The 22293-nt window shown below is 42.7% G+C and overlaps 1 protein-coding gene across 1 annotated transcript in view; it reads right to left on the reverse strand.

The window, feature by feature from the left end:
• TRAPPC12 (trafficking protein particle complex subunit 12) overlaps positions 1 to 22293 on the reverse strand; it is a 74664-nt gene that overhangs the window by 49023 nt on the left and 3348 nt on the right. The window contains exons 3-5 of the mRNA XM_060234401.1: positions 18521 to 19700; positions 15589 to 15705; positions 2946 to 3059 (exon numbers count right to left, since the gene is read on the reverse strand). Of these exons, the coding sequence (XP_060090384.1) occupies positions 2946 to 3059; positions 15589 to 15705; positions 18521 to 19693 (1404 nt within the window). The 5' untranslated portion in view covers positions 19694 to 19700. The remainder of the gene's footprint in view (positions 1 to 2945; positions 3060 to 15588; positions 15706 to 18520; positions 19701 to 22293) is intronic.

Below are 22293 nucleotides of genomic sequence, written 5' to 3' on the forward strand. Positions count from 1 at the left end.
CAACTGGTGCCACTGGATTCTGAAGGTTGTTGATCCGGGCTGCATAAGGGTGGTATCCTCAGCAGGGAAGGCCAACTTTTTATTGGATGCCCACCACCTCAACCAAAGCCCTGGCAGAACAGCTCCATTTTACAGGCCCTGCAGAATGGCAGGAGTTCTTGCAGGCCCTGATTTCACACGGGAGCATGTTCCACCAGGCTGGGGCCAGGGTAGAAAAAGATATGCTAGAACTTGGTATTGCTGGAATATGGTTTGCCAATAACAGAACAAGGGTAGACAATATATCTTCGCTCCCAGCGATGAAGCCCATGGATTTCTGTCTGAACACCTCAGCTTTGTACATTTAGTACATTTGTGAATGAAACCACTAATATTTAAAATCTAACCATTCTGGTTAGTCTTTGCTATTACATAACAGTGTCAGCAAACCCTAGTTTCTGTCAAAAATATGGAGCAAGTAAAAATGATCTCTGCCTGGCCATGGTGGTTAAGCTGGCTAAAAGTCAACAAACTGAAGCTAACCCCTGAAAAGAAAGAGGTAATGCTGGTTGGGAAGGAGGAGCGGTCTTGAAGGACAGTGACCTCCTCACTTCTGATGGAGTTCAGGTGATCTTGCTGACTCAGTTAAAAGCCCTGGGGGTCATACTGGATCCACCTTTACTACTGGAGAAGCAAGTTAATGCAGCTGCAATAAAAGGCTTTCTAACAACTCAGCTTAGCCCATAAGATGGCTACTTTTCTTGGTATGGCTGACCTGGCCACCATGCCACAGTAACATCGAGATTAGTCTATTGTTATGCAGTGTATGTTGGTCTCCCTTCTAAATCAACTTGGAAACACCAACTGGTCCAGAATGTTGCAGTTTGACTATTTATGGGAGCTAGACAGAGCATGCGTATTACTCCCATTCTGCAAACATTCCATTGGCTGCCCATCTGAAACTGGCTATTGACTATTACATACAAAGCCCTTCACGGTCTTGGCCCCTCCTATTTGCAGGACCTCCTCTCTCCCTATGCTCTGCCACAACAACTTCGCTCAAGCCAGCTGGGGCTTCTGCAGGAGCCAACCTGCAAATGGGCAAAATCAACGACTGCCTGTATGCATTATTTTTCAGTTGTATCTCCTGCCTTGTGGAATGGCCTGCCTGAGGAGGTCAGGAAGTCTCCCACTCTCTTGACTTCCTGCAAACTATGCAAAATGAAACTATTCAAGAGGATTTTTCTACACAAGTAACAGGGGTGTGCTGCACAAAATGGTTTTACGAACTTGCTTGGAAAAATGATTGGGGACTGTGGTCTATACTGCTGCATATTGTTTATGGTAAAGTAGGATCCTACTGTCTGTATTACTTAACGTGTCATGTGAATACTTATGCTATGCTTCAGTTCTTTCTGGTGGTTCCACGTTTTTAAAATCCTAACGCATTGTACCATTGAATGTACCATTTTGTTGACTGTACTGTACCATTTTGTTGACTTAGGAGAGCCAGTTTGGTGTAGTGGTTAAGTGTGCGGACTCTTATCTGGGAGAACCGCGTTTGATTCCCCACTCCTCCACTTGCACCTGCTGGAATGGCCTTGGGTCAGCCATAGCTCTGGCAGAGGTTGTCCTTGAAAGGGCAGCTGCTGTGAGAACCCTCTCAGCTCCACCCACCTCACAGGGTGTCTGTTGTGAGGGCGGAAGATAAAGGAGATTGTGAGCCGCTCTGAGACTCTCCAGAGTGGAGGGCGGGATATAAATCCAATATCTTCTTCATCTTCATCTTGTACTGACTCACTATACTGTACATCCACTCATTCAGTACGTGTAATATGCCTTGAGTCCCTGTGAGAAAGGTGGACTATAAATAACAAATAAAATAAATTGCCACTTCAGCTCTTTTGCTTATTATTATCTTCATGATTAATTCTTGTAAAACTTAATAAAATGATATTTTTAAAAGGGCACCTCAGCATTGGTTTTGATCTGATAAAGGGGTGGATTCTACCAAGCATTTCAGTTAAAGGATGGGGGCAGGGAGGCTTTCACTGATTCCCCCTCCCTCCTGTTTTGGAGGGAGGACACAGGAGAAGTGTTTGGGGAGCTGTGGGCCGAAGATGAGAGGGGGAGGCAGGGAAAGTTCATTCCACGAACAGAAATGCCTCCCATTAGTGGGATGGGATCCAGCTCAAAGGGTTCTGTTCCAGCTCTCATGGCTGCAATCTTAAATTTGCAAATACGAGGACAGTCATCTGAACAAACCAGGGACAAAAATCAAAGTAACCATCTATGGGCAATTACCATTCTGATCTAATGATAACGTTGTGCTGGATGGATGAAATCAGTTGTTCAACAGCCAAGTGGTCTCCACCCCAATCACGGAAACTACAGAGCAACTTTCCTGTTAGGAAAGGCTACAGAGTCTGGGACTCTTCAGTTTTGAAAGAAAAAAAAAAGATGACTAAGGGGGATATGAGAAAAACTTACAAAATTATGCACGGGTTGGAGAACATATGCAGAGATAACTTTTCTCCCTTTCCCATAATACTAGAACTGAGGGAGAAATGAAAATGACAGGCAACAAGTTCTGAACAGACAAAGGGAAATACTTCTTTACTCACCGAGTAATTAAATTGTGGAATTCATTGCCAATGGACGTAGTGATGCTTACGACCATGGATGGTTATAAAAGGGGTTAGACAGATTTACAAACCACTGGTCTGATCCATAAAGGCTCTTTGTAGGCTCTTAAGTTCTGCATAAGCAGAATACATAAACTAGCCTAAAGCATCAAGCTTGTGCTACAATTCCCACAGGATCCATGAAAATTACCCAATCCTGTTCCAAGGTGCAAATTTAGAAATGGAAGGCAAATGAGGGCTTATGATGATATACATCTTATCTGCGAAGCTGTAGTAAACTGTCTGCCCAACTGACACACACACACACACACACAAAAATACCTGCAGCGAGTCTGTTGTATGACTCGTGGGGAGGCCACTTTTGCTGTAGCCTTGGCCATGGGCAGTCAGAAGTCGTCCACATAAGTCAACTGCAGCTCTCCAGTTTTTGCTGCTCTGTGGGAGAGGGGAAGGAGTGAAGGGGGGAAAAGAAAACAAGAACAGGCTAAGAAACAAATAAATTCAGCTGCTTATGACTTGAAGCTGCTTATTTGGCTTGAAGCAGCTACAGCTAACCATTAGTAATAATGACAAGGTCAGCGAAGCCGGCCAGTAGGAAGTGGAATGTCATTTGTCAAAGCTGCTTGTATAATTAGGCAAAAAGTGAAGCCAGGCATGACTCACAATTTACAATTAGAAGATTGCTAGTGTAACAGCATACACCATCTATTATGACAGGCCAGAGAATGTTTCATTCAGAAAGTGTGATCAGTTTTTCACCCATCTTAAGTGTGCAACATTTTTGCTGTTACAAGGAGTCATACCTCCTTTTTCTTTCAAAAACATGGCTATTACATCCTGCCTGTGATTCGCTTATGTGCCTATTAGTTTTGAATCATTTAATAAGTTTTAATTGCAAATTATAATTGGATCAAAATAATATGTTTGAGCAAATATGCAATTTGAAACATCTGGCCATTTACCAGAGCTACAGATACATTTTTCCAGGGCTTTTTTTTTTTTTGTAGAAGAAGCCCAGCAGGAACTCATCTGCATATTAGGCCACACCCGACACCAAGTCAGCCGGAACTGTGTTCCTATGCGTTCCTGCTCATAAAAAGCCCTGCATTTTTCAGATGAACCTAAAACCAGGTACATTTCCCCACAAAAAAAAACACACCCAGGCTGTTCCACATGAGGAACAGAATGGAGAAATGGGAAAACATAAAACAGAGACAAAAGTTAAAAGGAAAAAAAATGCTCTGCTGGTCTTTGCTGAACTCAAGACTGCATCCAGATGTCACAAACAGAAATTTCTAAGATAGATGCAAATACAATTTTATCATGCAGAATACTAAAAACCCTCGCTGTATCTTGTAGATCTATTATACAGTAGCCCTGTTTCTGTTTTCAGCACAACATGGTTTGTAAACTGAGAACGATTTTGCACTCACCTTACTCTGCCCTCACGTCCATCTTATCCATGCAGCATCCTCCCGATTTCCCACTACTTGCGCCAGGGCTGCAGCAAACATTGTGGTTTTCACACAGCAAACAGAAACCATTAAAAAACAGTTTGCTGCGCGAAAACTGCTATGTTTGCTGCAGCCCCGATGCAAATAGTGAGAAATTGGGAGGACGCCTCGCGGAAAAGAAGGACAAGAGGGCGGAGTAAGGTGAGTTCGAAATTGGCCTGGAGGTAGAGTGAGCATGCATTCCTGAGAATAGTTCCCAGTTTTCACCAGACCAGAACTTCAGCTGGAAAAACATCCAACACTCTAATTGTAAGTGTTAAACCCCTGCCACCAAATACACACCATCCCTTTACCCCACTACATACACAACTGCAAACAGTGGCTTGGTTTCCTGTATACTTTGCCACTGGAACCATCTGCAGGACAAACAAATAATGTACTTCTATGTATCCAAAGACCTGCTCAGTGGAGCCAGAAAACACTTTCAGACTCCTGAAGAACATCTTTTACATTTCAAAATAGAATTAAAGACTCCTATGAACCAACACTAAGATACATTTTTATGGCACCAAACCCATTTTTTCCAAGTACTGTTACACAACAGCAACTCATAAAGCATTTAAAGAGATGGCAGAATTAGCAGTATGTTGGACTAATCACCACTTCTCTTATAAGAAGTATAGAAACAAAACCCCAGAAAGTGGTAACTCAAAATTTCACAAATTAGGGACCTAGTGAAAATGAGATGTTCTGAAATATGGCATCCTTGCTAAGTGCCATGCACATTTGCCCTTAATTCAAGAATGTCAAATTCTTTCTGAAAATGTACACCTGGCAGCAAGATCACAACCAAAGCTATCCATCACATAACTCCTCCTGGACTGCTCTTTGAGTAGAGGCAGCCGGGAAGTCTTAAATCATGATGGGTGAAGTCCCAGATCCGCTGAGCTTGCTGGCTGAATGCATCTTACTACAGTGGAAGAAGAATATTATGTTCTTCATTTGTTAAGAATATAGTGTCATGACATTTATTAAAGGTTACGAGGGAACTAGTGCACCAGCTGTCTAATGAAGGTTCCTGAGAAGGTGAAAGACACTTCTGGAAGAGTAACCAGAGAAAAGACACGCAAAGCGTTTCCATGTAACTTTAGGTTGAATTTGGGAAGATAAACAATAACCCTGACCCTTATCCAGCTGCCACAGCAGGACAAGGCTGCTTGATTATGTAGTCTTCAGTATCACAAGTAAAAAAAGCTCTCGTTCTCAAGAGATGTCAAAAGGCACCAGCACACTGCAGTTTTGGCTGACTGGTAACAGCAGCAGAGGTGATGACTTGTGTTCAAAACAACCGTGTCACTTCAGAGCTCCTTCTAGAACAGCAGCTACCTTGTCTATTTCCTTGATTTATATCCATCTTTTCTCTCACTGGGGACCCCAAGTGGCTCATATCATTCCCCCCTCTTAGGTTTGCCAACTCCAGGTTTGGAAATTCTTGGAGATTCGGAGGTTGAGCCTGGGGTGGGCTGGTTTCTCAGTGGGGTATAATGCCATAGAGTCCATCCTCTGAAGCCACCTCCCCCACCCCCCGGTGAAATAAATCTTTGCAGCTTGGGGATTAGTTATAATTATAGAAATCCAGGCCCCACCCGGAGTTTGACAAACCTACCTCTCTACCATTTTATCCTCACAACAGCCTTGTATATGACTGGCTCAAGGTTAACCAGCAAATTTCCATTGCACAGGGGGGATCTGAACCTGGGTCTCCAGGATCCCAAGTTCAATGCTGTAACTTAACACCACTATACAACTCTGTAAAACTTGTTTTACATCAGAGAAGCAGTGTGTAATATGGAGTGGGGTTATTCAAAGGAAATGGTGAATCAAAAATCTGTCCTGAGATCCAAAGGAGCCTATGAAAAGCAGAGTAAAGAAATGTACCCCCTACAACATGGAAGCCAATCAGAGCTATGCTCTGAACCAGCTGGTAGGAGCCATACACTTGGAAAGGTGAAGATCTGACAGGGGGAGGTTTAGTCAATCAGGATGGAAAGAGGGGTTGGAAATTAGAAGTTGAAAGCTGCGAGTGAGAAGAGGGTTAGTTTAGAAGACGTAGAAATTTAAAACCTGGAGAGATATGAAATCCTTGGTTAAGTTACCCCATCTGGGGAAATGAGTATACAAAAATGTTACAATGGGCTAGCAGATTGCTGGGTGTAGCATGTAACTTTGTTGTAGCAAAATGCTGTATTTATACTGTTGCCTGACTTAGGCATATACTGTCTGAAACCCAACATTCTGGCGTTCCCATGTGATTGCTCTGATTTACCAAAGTTGCATGTTTCTTTCTGAATACACTTCAATCGTCTTCATTAATAAAAAGAAAACCTTTTTCCTGTCATCTCATTTCATTATTCATCAGTCATCAAATCCAGGCATGAGGGGGTTTGTACCCAAGCCCAGGTTATATCTGCATCAAATTGGTTTTGATTTCCCTCTAGGAACCTTGTGCAGTGGGGTACATGGAAAGTTGCCTGGCAGAGGGGAAAGTCATGTAGAGAGGTGGCTAACCCTCAGGAAATCCATCACATACCACCTTAAACTGTAGCTATTCTTATTGAACAAATTCATAGCTTTTGAGTATTTGAAACACGTAATATAGATATACCTGGGCCTTTTCTCTCCTGGGGGGAACACACCTGAACAGAGTTCCAAAACCTCTTTGTGGAAACAAAATTCTCAAAAAAGTGCCTAAAATTTGTGAGGGGCACTGGGTGAGTATAACAGTCTTTGATCCAACAAGATATATTAAAATATGGTTGCTTCAAGGTCATCGTCCAGTGTTAGGCACCAAAAGCAAGACCTGAAAAAGAACTGAAGAAGTTGGTGACGCGTCTAAAGTTTGAAAACTGCTTTAAAGCAGAGGTAAGTCCATAGTGCATGAAAATAATATGGTTTCTAAGAATCCTGCGTTTCTCCTTCATTTCCCTTGAGAGTTCTGGCACCTCTTTTTCCAGAAAAAAAAAGATGTGGATATTATTAATTTATTAGATTTGTTGAATTGCCCAATCCCAGCCAAGGCCAGGCTCTGGGCAATGTACATCAGGCGAGGTAATACATAATTCAAAACAGCACAACAATACAGATTAAAACAGTAAAATATACCTGTTTACAATAATTCTGAAAACTCAGGGAGTTTTGTGAACAGGAGGCTGGGAGTATAATAGCTTGCCTAAGGGCTGCTCAAGTGAAATCTGAACCAAAGAACTTCCTGGATCACCACACAGACTCATAGCCACTACCACAGATATACTATCATCTTGCTTTTACACACCTTGCTCAGGTTCAGACACAGAGTATCTTGCATTCTTATGGGATCACAGCCAGAGGACAGAGAACTGCAGGAATGGACACCATCTGTTTTTTGATGTATGACAGATGTACATATACAATGAAGGTTATACAGTTCAGGTGATGCAGCAGAGTAATGGATCAGCCATAAATAAATGAATGGATGTCCAATTTCAAATATATATTCCACATTTTTATAACTCTTATTAAATTTTTGATGGCCATCTGTTTACTCATCTGAAGTGGCAGACTGAAGATTACTCATCTATCCCCAAAGAGAATCCAAAATTAAGAAGCCTATCCAATGTTAAAATATCAGTACCAGTCAGCAAACAAAACTTCAAACACAAAGACTTAGCTCAGATAAACCTGGTTAATAGGTTTTGCAAGTTCCCTCCCCTCCCCTCCTGCATCCTAACTGATAAAAATTACTCAGCTAAATCTAAGTCATAATGTCCTGGTTACTGGGAAAGAAAGAAACTGCAGTTTGCTAAGGCATTTGAAATATTGGACACTACAAGAAATGGAAGTTGCAATGTGCCATACAAAGTGAGGGTAGTACATGAGCACAACAGTTAATCCAGGGGTGTAAAAGATGTGACCCTGGGGGCTGAATCAGGCTCCCAGAGGGTTTCTATCAGGCCTCGGAGCAACCAGCTGTCACCTGCTTCCTTCTGCATAACATGCTTGCTTTGCAAGGCTTGCTCAATCACATAGGAGCTACAGAGCAAAACCTCTATTTTCTCCATTGGCTGAGGCTTCTTCCTTGGGGAGGAACGGGGAGAGGCAGAGTTTGCTTTGCCAGGCTCTTTCAATTGCCTCTCTTCCTTCTATTGGCTGAGGCTCCTCCCCCTCCTTATCCCCTGGGGAAGGAAGGAAAGAGCCAGAGTTTTCTTTGCCCAGTTCCCTGGATCCCATGGGAGAAACAAAAAGAAAGCACTTTTAAGACCAATAAATACTAGGGTTTTAAGCATGTTTTATTTTAATTTTTTTTAAAAAAACTTTAATTATGTTCATATTTTTTATAAAGTTTATATCTCTGCTACCTAAATAGGTACACACATGGCCTGGCCCGACAAGGTTTCATTTATGTCAGATCTGGCCCTCATAAAAAATGAGTTTGACACCCCTGAGTTAACCACATTTGTACCCCACACAAACAAACTCTGGTTTGTTCATAAGAATGTACTCAGAGCTACTGTGGACCTAGCTTCCCTTTTCTGGTTTAAGCACAGGCTACTTAACAGCCTGTGTTATTTTATTCTGTACTACCTGGAGAGATATTTTAACAGGGCTTGCTGATTTTTCCTGAGGACTATAGTTTTAAAGGTTTATCTGATATAGACAATTTTGTAATTGCATTCTTCTCTTATTTTACTGCTGTTAATGGGGGGGGGGCTCTGCCTTTATAATTGTTTACATCTGGCTCTTATTGATTTTAGCTATTGTTCACAGGGCTTTTTTTGTAGCAGGAACTCCTTTGCATATTAGGCTGCACCCCCCTGATGGAGCTAAACCTCCTGGAGTTTACAGGGCCCTGTACTAAAAGCCCTGTAACCTCCTTGAGGACTGGCTACATCAGGGGGGTGTAGCCAAATAGGCAAAGGAGTTCCTGCTACAAAAAAAAAGTCCTGATTGTCCAAATATTTTTTATATTCTTGTGTTTTTAAGTGCCCTTGTGAGCCACTCCAGGAACTGATGCAGCAGGATATCTATATATGAAACAAGTAAATAATCCGGGTGCCTTCAAGACCAAGAACACCTGGTTTTGCCATTGTATTGGAACACAGCCATCTTTTACTCTGGGCTTTCTTTGGAAAACCTAATATTACTGGTCTCCCCATCAACCAATTTTATCTGTGAAGAAATAACTTTGGAATATTTCCAGGGGTCATTTTGTAGAAAAATACGTGGTGGAGCTCATCCAAGGAATGTTATGCAACTGCACCTACTACTCAATGAACCAGGTGTGGAGGAGGAGGGGGAACTGTAGGAAAGGTTCAGGAGCTATGCTCCTGTGAGCTCCTGCTGAATTCGAGGCCTGAATATTTCTATAACACACTGATTTTGAAGTTACCTATTTTCACTGACATCTGATGGGAAGCCCTTGCATTTTTCTTTTTGTGGGGTCACACCACTGCATGTCATTTTGGGTGAATGCCTTATGGAAGGCCCCTCAATCTTTCTGAGTCTATGGCAGTGGTGTACCTAGCGTTTTTGATACCTAGAACATACCATTTTTAACACCTCCCCCACCATAGGACAAAATTTTCTTTTATTGAACTGCACAATGCCTCCGTTCCTGTCCGTGCCACCTGGTGCCTAGGCACCCCTCCACGGCTCTGAATCATGGGTTTGTTTTATGATGTGGCATTGTTTCTCTTGAGCAATTCAGGGCTCGTATAAAATACAATAAACCTGTGTACTATCACAAAAACAACAACAATTAAATGTTAAAACAATAGTTATTAAGTGTCAACAAGTCGCAACCAACTGATGGCAATTCCTCATGGGGTTTTCAAGACAGGGGACATTCAGAGGAGGTTTGCCATTGCCTGCCCCTGCACAGCAAGACTGGATTTCCTTGCTGGTCTCCCATCCAAGTAGTAATCAGAGCCAATCCTGCTTGGCTTCCAAGTTCTAACAAGTGTGGAGTGAGTCTGGGATATTCAGGCTGTGGTTAAATGATATAATAATGAAAACATTAAAAATAAATACATTAAAACTACATTAGCACAATAATTCAGAGACACCTTATGCCCAGCTAAGAAGATATTCCCTATTTGCCCAGATTCCAACTGCCCCCAAAGCTCCCCAGAATAGTTCTGTTTCACAGTCTGGTACAAATCCAGGAGGGTAGGAGCCCCACGACTTCTTCCTGAGGGCTGTTCCAAAAGCATGAGGCAGGGTCCATACTGGTGCTGAATGTCCCTTAGATAAGGGAGGGGACACTGTCAGGGGACCTTGCTGGGAAGGACAAAGCTGCCAGAAAAGAACATGCAGGGTGAGACAGACCTTCAAAGTGTGTGAACTGGACCTGGAAACTAATCGGCAGACAGTGAAGGACTTCAGAATAGGATTAACATGGCTAAAAATGTAAAGGTAGTCCCCTGTGCAAACACCAGTCGTTTCTGACTCTGGGGTGACATTGCATCACGTTTTCACAGCAGACTTTTTGCAGGGTGGTTTGCCATTGCCTTCCCTGTCATCTACACTCCCCCCCCCCCCCCCAGCAAGCTGGGTCTCATATTACCGACCTCAGAAGGATGGAAGGCTGAGTCAACCTTGAGCTGCCTACCTGAACCCAGCTTCCACTGGGATCAAATTCAGGTTGTGAGCAAAGCTTAGGACTGCAGTACTGCTGCTTTACCACTCTGCGCCATGGGGCTGCTATCCCCTGATAAAACATGGGCGGCCACATCTTGCGTCACCTTAAGTTTCCAGAGGCAGGTACATGCACAGCATTATGTAGCAATCTGGTCTACTTATTACTGAAGCATGGATCAGCAGATCCAGACTGGGTGTCTGCCAATAGTAAGCCACCTTCCTGACTAAATGTAGCATTAAAAAGGCATTTCTTGCTGCTTTAGATATCTGTTTCTCAAACAAGACAGGGATCCAGCAAGACTCCCAAGCTCTTAATGGAGTCTTTCAACAAAAGTTGAGACCACAGTAAGAACATAAAAAAACCCCTGCTGGATCAGACCTGTGGTCCATTTAGTCCAGCACCCTGTCTCACACGACAGCCAACCAGTTCCTCTGGAAGGCCAAAAAGAGGATATAGAAGCTGAGGCCTACTCTTGATTTTGGGTCTCAGCACTGGTAATCAGCGGCTAACTGTCTCTGAATGTGGGGGTTTCCTTTAAGCTTTTCTTTGTAACATACATATAGACATTTTATTGCTGGGTTTTTTAAAAAGCTGAGCCTGCTTCGGCGGGGAGGACGGGATACAAATAAAAGTTTATTATTATTATTATTAAAACGTTTCACAAATGTCTTGAACTCTGCTTAAAGTATTTTTTTGCAAGCTGGGTAATCAGATGAGACAAAGTTTTGAAAGTGTTTTGTGTTCTCTCAAGGCAGTGGTTAAGCCAATGTGTCCCTCTTGCAAAATGACACAAAACAGTGTGCAGATTTTTGAATTCTCCAGACCTTTGAATTCTTTGTTAGGCTTAAGCTTAATGGAGAACTTGAAAGCTTAAACACAGGTGTGTGTCATTTTGTAAGAGAGACATCTGCTCCCTCCACCCTTGGTTGTTTTTGTCACATTCAGCCTGATGAAAAATTTGCACACTATTCTGCATCATTTGGGTTGGAACTTGGAACTAATCAAAGGTAGTATGTGGATTTATGTTTTGATCTTTGTTCTGTTTTATCTTTTAGGAAACTGTCCCTTGGACTGTTCAGAAGCAGCACCGTCACTGTGGTTGCCTTTGATACAGATTTTCCATTTTCAGAAGTGTTTATGCCTTATATTTTGCCTGCTCTAAATATGACTTTGGTCAGCACTTGGATGGGAGACCACCAAGGAATTCAGAGGTCACTACACAGAAGCAGGCAATGGAAAACCACTTCTGAGCCTCTCTTGCCTTGAAAACTCTGAACATTAAGTACAAATACAGACCATTTTCACACACAGCTTACCTTGCAGTCACAATCCTGTTCCCTCCGCAGCGTCTGTCGGATTTCCCACCATCTGCACCGGAGTTACAGGAAGTGCTGCGGCTTTTGCATAGCAAACATAAACTGGGTTTTAGCGGTTTACGTTTGCTACGCAGCAGCTGCGGCACTTCCTGTAACTTCGGTACAGATGGTGGGAAATCCGACTGGATGCTGCGGAGGGAACAGGATTGTGACTGCGAGGTAGGCTGTGTGCGAAAACAGTAACAGTTTTCCATCAGTTCTACAGCAAGACCTTTTTGGGATTAGATATCTGGTTCTGTCTGAACCCAGCTGCCTCAGTCAGACTTGCATCAAATAAGGATGCCAGGCCTTTTCACTTGGCCAATCATTTGCCTGAAATGCTGATTTAGAGCAACACAACTGGTCAGAAGTTCTCCATTTCTGGCCCTTATAATACCTGCAGACTCTCGCTAATGGTCCAAAGGCTAACTCACTTTTCTCTTGCATCCAGTAGATAACAAGGATGCTGTATAAGACACACCTGAAGTCTGCAATCCTAAGAACATTTGCTTAAGAGAGCCAGTTTGGTGTAGTGGTTAAGTATGTGGACTCTTATCTGGGAGAACCGGGTTTGATTCCCCACTCCTCCACTTGCACCTGCTGGAATGGCCTTGGGTCAGCCATAGCTCTGGCAGGAGTTGTCACTGAAAGGGCAGCTGCTGTGAGAGCCCTCTCAGCCCCACCCACCTCACAAGGTGTCTGTTGTGGGGGGAGAAGATATAGGAGATTATAAACCGCTCTGAGCCTCTGATTCAGAGAGAAGGGCAGGGTATAAAGCTGCAATCTTCTTCTGCAGTCTTAAGAGTAAAGCCTACTCAATAAGACTGGACTTACTTCTGAGCAGACCTGCTCACTGTGTAGACCTTTAGCTTGCTCCTCAGCCACTCATCTGTTCCACCACCACCCCTCAGTTCAAACTGAAAAAAGCAAGAGATGAGCTCAAGATGGTTGTTAAAAAATACAAAACCAGGAGTGCAGCCCAGGAAGAGCCCAAATCAGTGCTGGTTCAGATGTGTAGGCAGAGGTGCAAAGGCAGAGCTCGGCCCCTTGGAAACAGGGGAGTGAAGCCCACTCTGAGGAAGCCCTGTGCACCCTCACCCCCACTTCCTTACCATTTGCTGACAGTACTGCAGGGAGTCCAGTGCTGGTTTGTAAGTGGGAATGCGGCACTCCTTGCTCACCCTCTGGAGAACTGCGCCACCCCCTGATTCTTCTTTAGCCTTTGACAGCATGAGGCAATAAGGCCCAATAAGCCAGAAGTTGCCCATTCCTCCCCCTTAAAAGAGGCTCTGACCATGGCTAATTGACTTTTCCCTTCCATCAGTTCTGGGGTACAATAATGCATCCCCTTATTGCCTGCACTTGAGGTGGACTGCCCCCACTGCCCCACTGTTGGAATGCCACTGGCCTTTGGGAACCTTTGGAATTTTGGAGGGGGCAGATGAGTGTCAACCCAAAATGGCTGCTACAGGAGGCAAAGCCAACCCCCCAAATGGCTATTGCATGAGATCTCCCTCCTTTCACCTCCCAGGAAAAAGAAAAGCTTAGGGGAGATATATACACACATATATTGGCCACTGTGTGACACAGAGTGTTGGACTGGATGGGCCATTGGCCTGATCCAACATGGCTTCTCTTATGTTCTTAATGGAACCACACACTGACCAAGGAAAGCCCAGGTGCTTACCAGTCCTCCAGAACCTCCAGAGCAATACCCTTTCATTTGGATGAGAGCAGGCACAACAACCCCAGCCTTACAATTACCTACTTTCTGAAAAGCCTGGAGGGCACCAAGGGAAGTACTGGCAGGTGCTATGGTGCCTATGCATGTCACATTAGGGAACATGTCCTTAAGGTGTGCACTCAGTTCATTGGGACCTCACCATCTGTGAGTGTGCCTTAGAAGAGGAGTGGACAAAAGAGACAATTAGCCACTAGCCAATTTCTTATGGACTACTTATCACGCTCTGCTTGCTGAGAATAATGGAACAGGAGTAGGGGACTTGGTCTGAAACAACAAGGCACTTCCTTATGTTCTTAAGCAAGACTGTATCCTCAGGATCACTTATCATAGATGAATTATGCCTTGTTTAAGAGATCCTGAGCATGCACTCTTGTTTTAGAGATTTAAAGCTTCATGCTAGAAAAAGTAAATGTGGAAAACCTGCAGCTTCTGGTATTTGACAACATATGGGAATTTAACATTAATCAAAAGCACAACTGAAAGAATGTATGATTCCCCTCCCCAAACAGACTCTCAAATGGGAGTAATTAACTCTACTTGCGACACCATTAAAATGATTAAAATGTCCTCCTCCATTTGCTATGACATTCTTCTCCAATGTAAATTGCTCGGGTAGAACACTTCGACGTTCCTTTACAAAAACCACTCAGTAACCACTTCTTAGGTAGACTTTTGACAACCCCCCCCCCCTAAAATACATTAATATGCCACAAAATATTATAATTAATCAGTCTTTGTCCCATTTTTCATATACTTTCTATACTTAAAAATATAGATCACCCAATTCCTTATTATGAAAATATTGTCAATTTAAGGAAGAAGTTAAAACGTCAGACTCCAGAATGATAGCAGCTAACAGTTATCAAGTTTTGTGTGCCAAAATAGGTTTTTAAAACAACTTGCTACCAGAAGATAGCACTACAGGCTGGCTGGCTTAATTTGTTTCACAGGCAATGGAATGTCTCATGCAACAACACACAAATATAAGAAATCAGTATTCAAAATATTCATCATACAGATTGTGAAGTGAGACACATACTCTCCTGAGACAAAGGCATTGTTATTTCCAAATTACCAGCATCCCAGACACAAAACAGGTTTTATTGCAACAAAAGTTTAGTAGCCTGTGAGCTTAAGACAGGAAATTGAATTTCCAAGCAGCCAGCAAAAGTGAACCACCAGATGGGTATGTTGTCATGGCACTTTTTAGAAAGCTCTCTCCTTAATGTATGAAATAACTCTCTAGCTTAAGCCATCTGGGGTTGTCTCATTAAGCCCAATGCCATAAACACACCTCTGCTACAGCATACTTTCCGTCTTTCTAGGGCTGTAGCCTTTCTTCCTACCCACCATCGCTTACAGACTGAATTTCAGGCAGCCCAGGGTGAGAAGGGATATAATAGTATCAGCAGACTTGGGGTATGTGAATCACACTGAAGGGAAAGCAAGAACGATAGCCCTGAGACAGACGCAAGAGACAACCAACCACCATTTCTGGGGTGAGATAAGACAGAAGTAAGCAAATATGCATTAAGATTTGGCACTTTGTGTATTCCAGTCCAATATAGTGGTTCAAGTGAATACAAAAGAAGCTGTCTCAGTAGAGGTGCTTGAACCAGGAGACTTACAAATCTTCAGCTCTAAGCTGATAACATGAATAAGGCCTGCCATCGCTATGTAGAGGAGAATCACAGTATTTGACACACACCAAGAAATTTAGCCCAGTGTTACTTACTATCAGCTGCTTCAATCCTACAAAAGACTGTTCTACCGAGTTGGCATTTAGAACTTGTCTTTTCGTTGCAGCCTGTTCACCAAGGAAGCGGAGCATTAAGTCTTTTACAGCATCTCCCTAAGGAAAAAAAAAAAGGGTAATATCAACAAAAACTTCTAGTAAAAGGGCTTCTTTTCAAATACCAAACGAGTTGTGTTATTATTAAGGAAAAATGATGCACCAGAGAGCTATCAATGTTTTTCTCTCAAAGGTTTTATGTGGGGTGGGTGGTTTAAGCCTTCCTACATTAATGGAGGATTTGAATAGATAAGTGAGTCCTGCGTTCAACGAGGAAACCAGTTTTTTCATAAGGCAACTGAAAATAACTAAAATTGCCTGTTATGTCAAAGGAGGATAGTGTTCACAAAAGGTGCCCTTTATGCGTCTGCAGAAACAACATCTTGCCAGGAATTTGGAAAATAAATCTTAGTGGCCTATAATGATGTAGTCACAGGCCAAACTTACTGTTGTCAAAACATCTATCCAGACCAGAAATTCGTTATATAATCTGCTAATAAGATTTGTGCAAGGAAACAGCACAGCCCATAACTCATAACCCATCACTGATTAGTAATCTAGTCACAGATTCTCTTCCAAACATTGTGCTATTTTAAAAAGATGCCAATATTTCTGCAACTAAGCTAGACAGACAACTTAAATGGTAGTTCCTCCCATTCATGAGACCGTCACTCCTCCCCCCTCCCTCTCTCTTTGCAATTACAGTGGTTACAGCACAGGTGTCAAACTCATTTGTTACAAGGGCTGGATCTGACACGTCACTTTGTCAGATGGACTGTGCATGCCATAAAATGTAATGCCAGATACCGGAGATATAAACTTTATAAAGGACACGGGCAAACGCAATTAATGATATTATTTTTGCTCAAAATACAAACATGCTTAACATTAACTCTTCTACAATATTTTCTTACAGTAGCTCACTGATGCCCACCCTCCCACTTTGTGCCCATTATGCATTAGTACTGAGGCAATATACAGGAACAGTACACGGGGCTGATGCACAGCTTCTGTCATCTGGCAATAAAGGTAAACAGTTGTTTGCAGGATGTCGTGCTTGACTAGAATCTTGGAAATTCAGGTCCAGATCCCCAGTTTTGCATGGGAGCTTTGCATAGACCTTAGACCAGTGTCACACTCTCTGCCTAACCTACCTCACAGTGTTGTTATGAAGATAAAGTTGAGGAATGAGGTAAGCTGTTTTGGGTCCCCACAGGGGAAGAAGGCAGGGTATAAATGAAATAATAACTAAAAAAATTCTGACTGCACCATTTTTCTATTCATCACATTGATCCATGCATCTTCCTTTAGCAGAAACTAACAGTGCACCTTAAGCAGTTACACCCTTCTAAATAAACAGGCTCACAAGGGAGTAAACTCTGTTTAGGATTGTACTGTCAAACTATCAACTACCTTAATATTCTCTTTGATCTGCTGTATATTTTTTAAGGTGCACTGTTTCAAATTTCTTGTGGAACTCTTGTGCAGTTAGAGAAAAACTGAACTGAAATGCAACTCTCAAACCACTACGAGAGCAGTTTCACCAAGGGCCATTTTGAAATCTCTTCAAATACCACAAGACAATGGCAAAGATTCTGCTGATGAAACCAACAGCTGATAAGGGGGGAAATGGCTAGCAAACAGCTGTTGATGCCATTTCAAATCTGAACAGAGAACACTCAATATGAATAGAGAATGAGAGAAAAGGAAGAATGAGGGAAAACTACTACTAGGAGGAGGAGGACCCTGAGTGGGAAGACAACAGCCACCACCACCACCACCACCACCAAATGTTTGAACTAAAGTTCAATAAGAAAACCTCAGGCACCCATGATCAAAATCTTAGGGATTTAAACTCAGAAACTGAACACCTCCTTCTGATGCCCATCGAATCATGAGAATATAAAAAGAAACAGGGAGGACAAGCCTATGCATTATTAGCAGATCCCAATTTTTTATTTGTTTAAGGAATTTTTAGCCCATCTTTCTCCTAAAAAGATTCTAGGCCAATTACAGTGATTTCTAAACTGCATCAGAATGATAATTTTATTTTTTTAAAGCCTACCTATAATCTAAGATAAAAATGACTTTGGACATTTTCTCCACTGCTTACAGAAACCCTGGAGAATATCTTTGTTTTCCCATGTCCTACATTCAGTTTGGTGTACAGGCAGAAGCCCTACCAAAAATTGCTTGCCTCTTTAGGACAATTTGCTTTCATCCCTGTTGTTATGACAATCATATTTTGTCTGGATTCCTTCTAAAGATGGATGGGAATCTTCCTATTTCTCCCCCTCCAATATTCACATTGATTAACCATTTCTATAATAAACTTCTGATACCATTCCTACTAACTCTAACACACACACACTCCCATCTAAAATGCTAGTGTGATAGAGGTGGCTTTGTTTGAGGTCTGTCAGTTGCTAAGCAACCTTTGATTTCAAAGCGCAGTATACAACAGCTGCTTATCAGTTAATGCTGGGGGAGTAACAGTCATCGGAATAAGTGCTAGAAGAGGAGGGGATGAGCGTATTGATGGTCAAATCAACAGACTCCATTAAAAGGGAAGTAATGATCTCCTTTGGGCACGTATCAAATATCTGAAAGGAGATCTCAAATAATTAAAATTATAACTCAACAAACCTTGGTTTGTTTGTTGTAGCCACCAACCAGGTTAATGGGCAAGCTGCTGTGCTGCCTCTTTCTCTCATGCAGCACAACAAGATCGAAGACTCAAGTCTACAACCTAAAACTTCAACTGTCTGTGACACCTGAGCCACAAGTGCCTTTGTGAACTGCTGTTTGTTTCTTTCTGAGTAACTGAAATTCATACACATTTCTAAAAGGCAAGAAACCAGCAGAAAACTCTTACCTGAATGTTGTCAAATTTTAAGCCAGGCATAGTGAGATTCTCTTTGTCTATGAAAACAGTGCTATACGGCTGTGTAGCTACCGAAATCAGCACGTTCCTAGTTCCCTCGCTAGGAAGCCAAGCATCGTTCCTTCTGTCTATCTCGCTCATGTTGAGCACAGTCGCAAAAGGGTCATCGCTGCCTTGAAAAACAGCTTGGATCTGGGAGAACGGCTTTGGAGACTGTGACATTTCTGGAGAAGATGTAGATCTCCCACTTTTTGCAGAGTACTTAGGGTCAGCAAAGTCACGGGACTCTCCCACTGTCACAAGAGAAGACATTTGTTCTGGTACAGAGGCGCTTGCATTTGGGTTACTGACAGAAATAAAAGATGATGTAGTAAATGAATCAAAAAAATCAGAAGCTAGTGTATTGGTATTAATGGCATCACCAAAAAACTTGCTTAAGCTAGGGCTTGGCTGAACCACTTGTGGATTTGTCTTCACAGGAGTCTCACTTATCCCACCCAAACTGGGTGACTTAACCATTTGGGGCTCAAAGCCATCATGCAAGAATTGCTGACTATTCACACGATTTGCTTGGCTGAAAATGGTGCACACAGGAATAGGCTCAGAGTCCGCAGGCGGTTTTGTGGTCAGGAGTGAGGATATACTTTCTTCAGTTTTGCTATCATCAATACTGTTGGACATGCTACTTAACTCTGTATCCATTTCCACTTTCAGTTCATCTATTGTTTCTGCCTCAATCAATTCTTCTTTTAAGGTGGGCTGATCATCGATTCCATCCTCAGAAATATCTTGAGGAGCAACTTCATGTACAGTTTCACCATCTGTGTTAATAGCTTCTTTCCCTGTCTCCCCTTCTGTGGCATGAAGGTCTCTGACTTCCATTTGTTTCACCATTTCTTGCAGACAACCGAGATCACCAGCATCATCTTCACTGTTGTTGGGAGAATCTGATATGATGACACTCTCCATCATGTTCTCATTAAGTTTATCCATGAAGATATTGGAATCTTCTGAGATGGTCTCATTCTCTTCAGACTCGCACTCATCTCCTCCAAGATCAATGGTTTCTTCGTGGAAGATAAATTCTTCCTGAGGTTGCTGTTGAGCAGTACACACATCTTCTCTTGTCATGGAATCTTCAACATTGCATTCTTTGCTTTCCATAGTTACTCTGAATAAAAAAATATATGAATGAATGTGCTTGCTAGCAACCAATCCTTAGAGCTATTTAGACATAAAACAATACCTTAATTTCTATATATATATATTTCAATAAAGTCCAGTACTTCAAATGCAAAATAAAGAACAGCTTGCCTTAAAATGGACTAACGAGCAAGTTACAATATAGATTTCAGAAAGACATCAACAAAATAGCTTATACTATATAAGTGATGAATACCATAATCACAGTACAGGTGCAATACTTCCTTGCAAATATCACCATTTGCAAACTGGGAGCCCACTCAGGATTCTATGCTGCTTCCCCTCTCCCTCTCTCAAGCACAAACCACCATCTTAATCAGAGTTTGGAACCAGGTTAAGGCTAACCAGGGTTAGCATCAACACAGAGCCAGTGTGGTGCAGTGGTTAGAGTGCTGGACTAGAAGCGGGGAGAACCAGAATCAAATCCCCGCACTGCCACTGAAACTTGCAGAGTGAACTTGGATTGTTGTGAGGATAAAATGGAGAAAAGCAGAACAATGAAAGCCAGGGGTGGCCAATGGTAGCTCTCCAGATATATATTTTTTTGCCTACAACTCCCATCAGCCCCAGCCATTGGCCATGCTGGCTGGGGCTGATGGGAGTTGTAGGCAAAAACATCTGGAGAGCTACCGTTGGCCACCCCTGATGTAAGCCAATTTAGATCCTCATTGGAGAGAAAGACTGGGCATGAATGAACTAAATAAAGACATATGATAGTCCATAGTTAATAAGGCTTGGAAGAGAGCCTGAAAATCAGGAGATTTAAGAAAGGAGGTCTAATTTTTAGAAGGTCAATCTGCCCTGTGGTTGCATCTGTCCTGTAGCTAGGTATTCAAGGAATAATTTAAGAGCAACTAGTAGGATTTTTTAAAAAAAAAATCACTGAAGAGCTGATCTCTATCCATATAAACTTTGAAGACTTCCCAAAGTTTGCAGCCACAGAGACTGAGAAACAAGTCCAAAGTAGAGATGTGCATGAATTGAACTATGAGATTAGTGGTTCAGGAGAACCAGGGGTTTGGGAGAATGTGTCACCCACAAACCCTTCTTGAACCTCCATGGAGGTGTGTGAAGTTCAGGGAGGGTTCATGCGGGATCCAAAGGTGTTTAAATACCTTTGGAGTCTGACCGGAAGTGAGCTCTGAAAGGCATTTAAATGCCATCAGAGTCCACCACTGGCCCTGTGGCCTGACCTGAGTGAGCTCCGAAGGAATTCAAATGCCTTCGGAGCTCACTTCCGGGGCAGGACAGCCCAATTGAGCTAAACGCCTTCAGAGCCTACTCTTGGAGCTCAGTCATGTCAGGTGGCCTGACTGAACTGAACTCTCAGAGTGAGCACTGAAGGTTTTTATAGGCCTTCAGAGCTAGCCTCCAGGTGCAGCCTGCCCATATAAGGGCATATAAGGCCTATAAAAGCCTTCAGAGCTCACTCTGGGAGCTCAATTGGGTCAGGCAGCCCTCTCAGAGTTGGCCTGACCCAGAGGTGGACTCTGAAACCATTTAAATGCCTTTGGAGCTTATGAACTAGTTCATTCAATGGAGGAGTTTGTTGGAGGTTTGTGGTTCATGAAAACCCTGAACCTCCATTAACTATCATTCTGTTTTAAAACCCTGAACTTCCAATGGGTTTGTGCCATCCCTAGTCCAAAGTTTTCCAACCCCACACTGGCCAAAGAATTAGTTGCCAGAGCTTTAGATTACAACTAAACCAGCAACTCCACCCTATTCTCTCACCATTTTTTTTGCAAACTAAAAATTGAATTTATCTGGCTGTAACCACATGCACAAATGAATGCATAAGATACTTATTTATTCCATAGTGGACAAGCCCTTTTGCATACAAGAGCTAGGTTCTTTTAGCTGTCTTGCATCTTGACTGGGACAGAATTCAACGGTGTTTATTTACACAGGTACACATCATGTAGATAGATTTGCCATGTCACAACATCACTAAAAGCAAATTAAGCCCTCTCATGCTCATTCTTCCATTAAATGGAAAGGGAAAGGGAACCTGTTCCTTTTGTTTGGGCAACCTGGCAAATTTCCTGTCTTACTGAGCTTCATGGCCAAAAAGCACTGATCTGCAGCAACATGTTTACCATAGTCTAGCAACCAGATGCCCCGGATAGCCCTATCTTGTCAGATCTTGGAAGCTAAGTAGGTCCTGGCTAGTATTTGGATAGGAGACCTCCAAGGAATACCAGGATCATGGCACAGAGGCAAGCAATGGCTCCACTGAACAGCTCTTGCCTTGAAAACCCCATGAGGTCATCATAAGTCAGCTGTGGCTTGATGGCACTTTTCACCACCACCACCAACAACTAGATGGAGCAGAGTGTAAATACCTATCCATATTCTGCCTTAACTAGTCATCCAGCTGTCTCAGCTGCATGACCACATGTACTCGTAAGCCCAGACCTGTCTCTTTGTAGTTTCCCATATTTTCACAAAAGGCATCCTCCAAAGGACTGAGCAGGAACAGGTGTTTTGGGTGGGGGGGGGGGGCGGAGTTTGTAAAACATGGGCTCCTTTCAATTTTGACTCAACACTATTTAACATCC

Source organism: Heteronotia binoei, chromosome 1 (genome assembly GCF_032191835.1).
Source record: "Heteronotia binoei isolate CCM8104 ecotype False Entrance Well chromosome 1, APGP_CSIRO_Hbin_v1, whole genome shotgun sequence".
Lineage (NCBI taxonomy): Eukaryota > Metazoa > Chordata > Lepidosauria > Squamata > Gekkonidae > Heteronotia > Heteronotia binoei.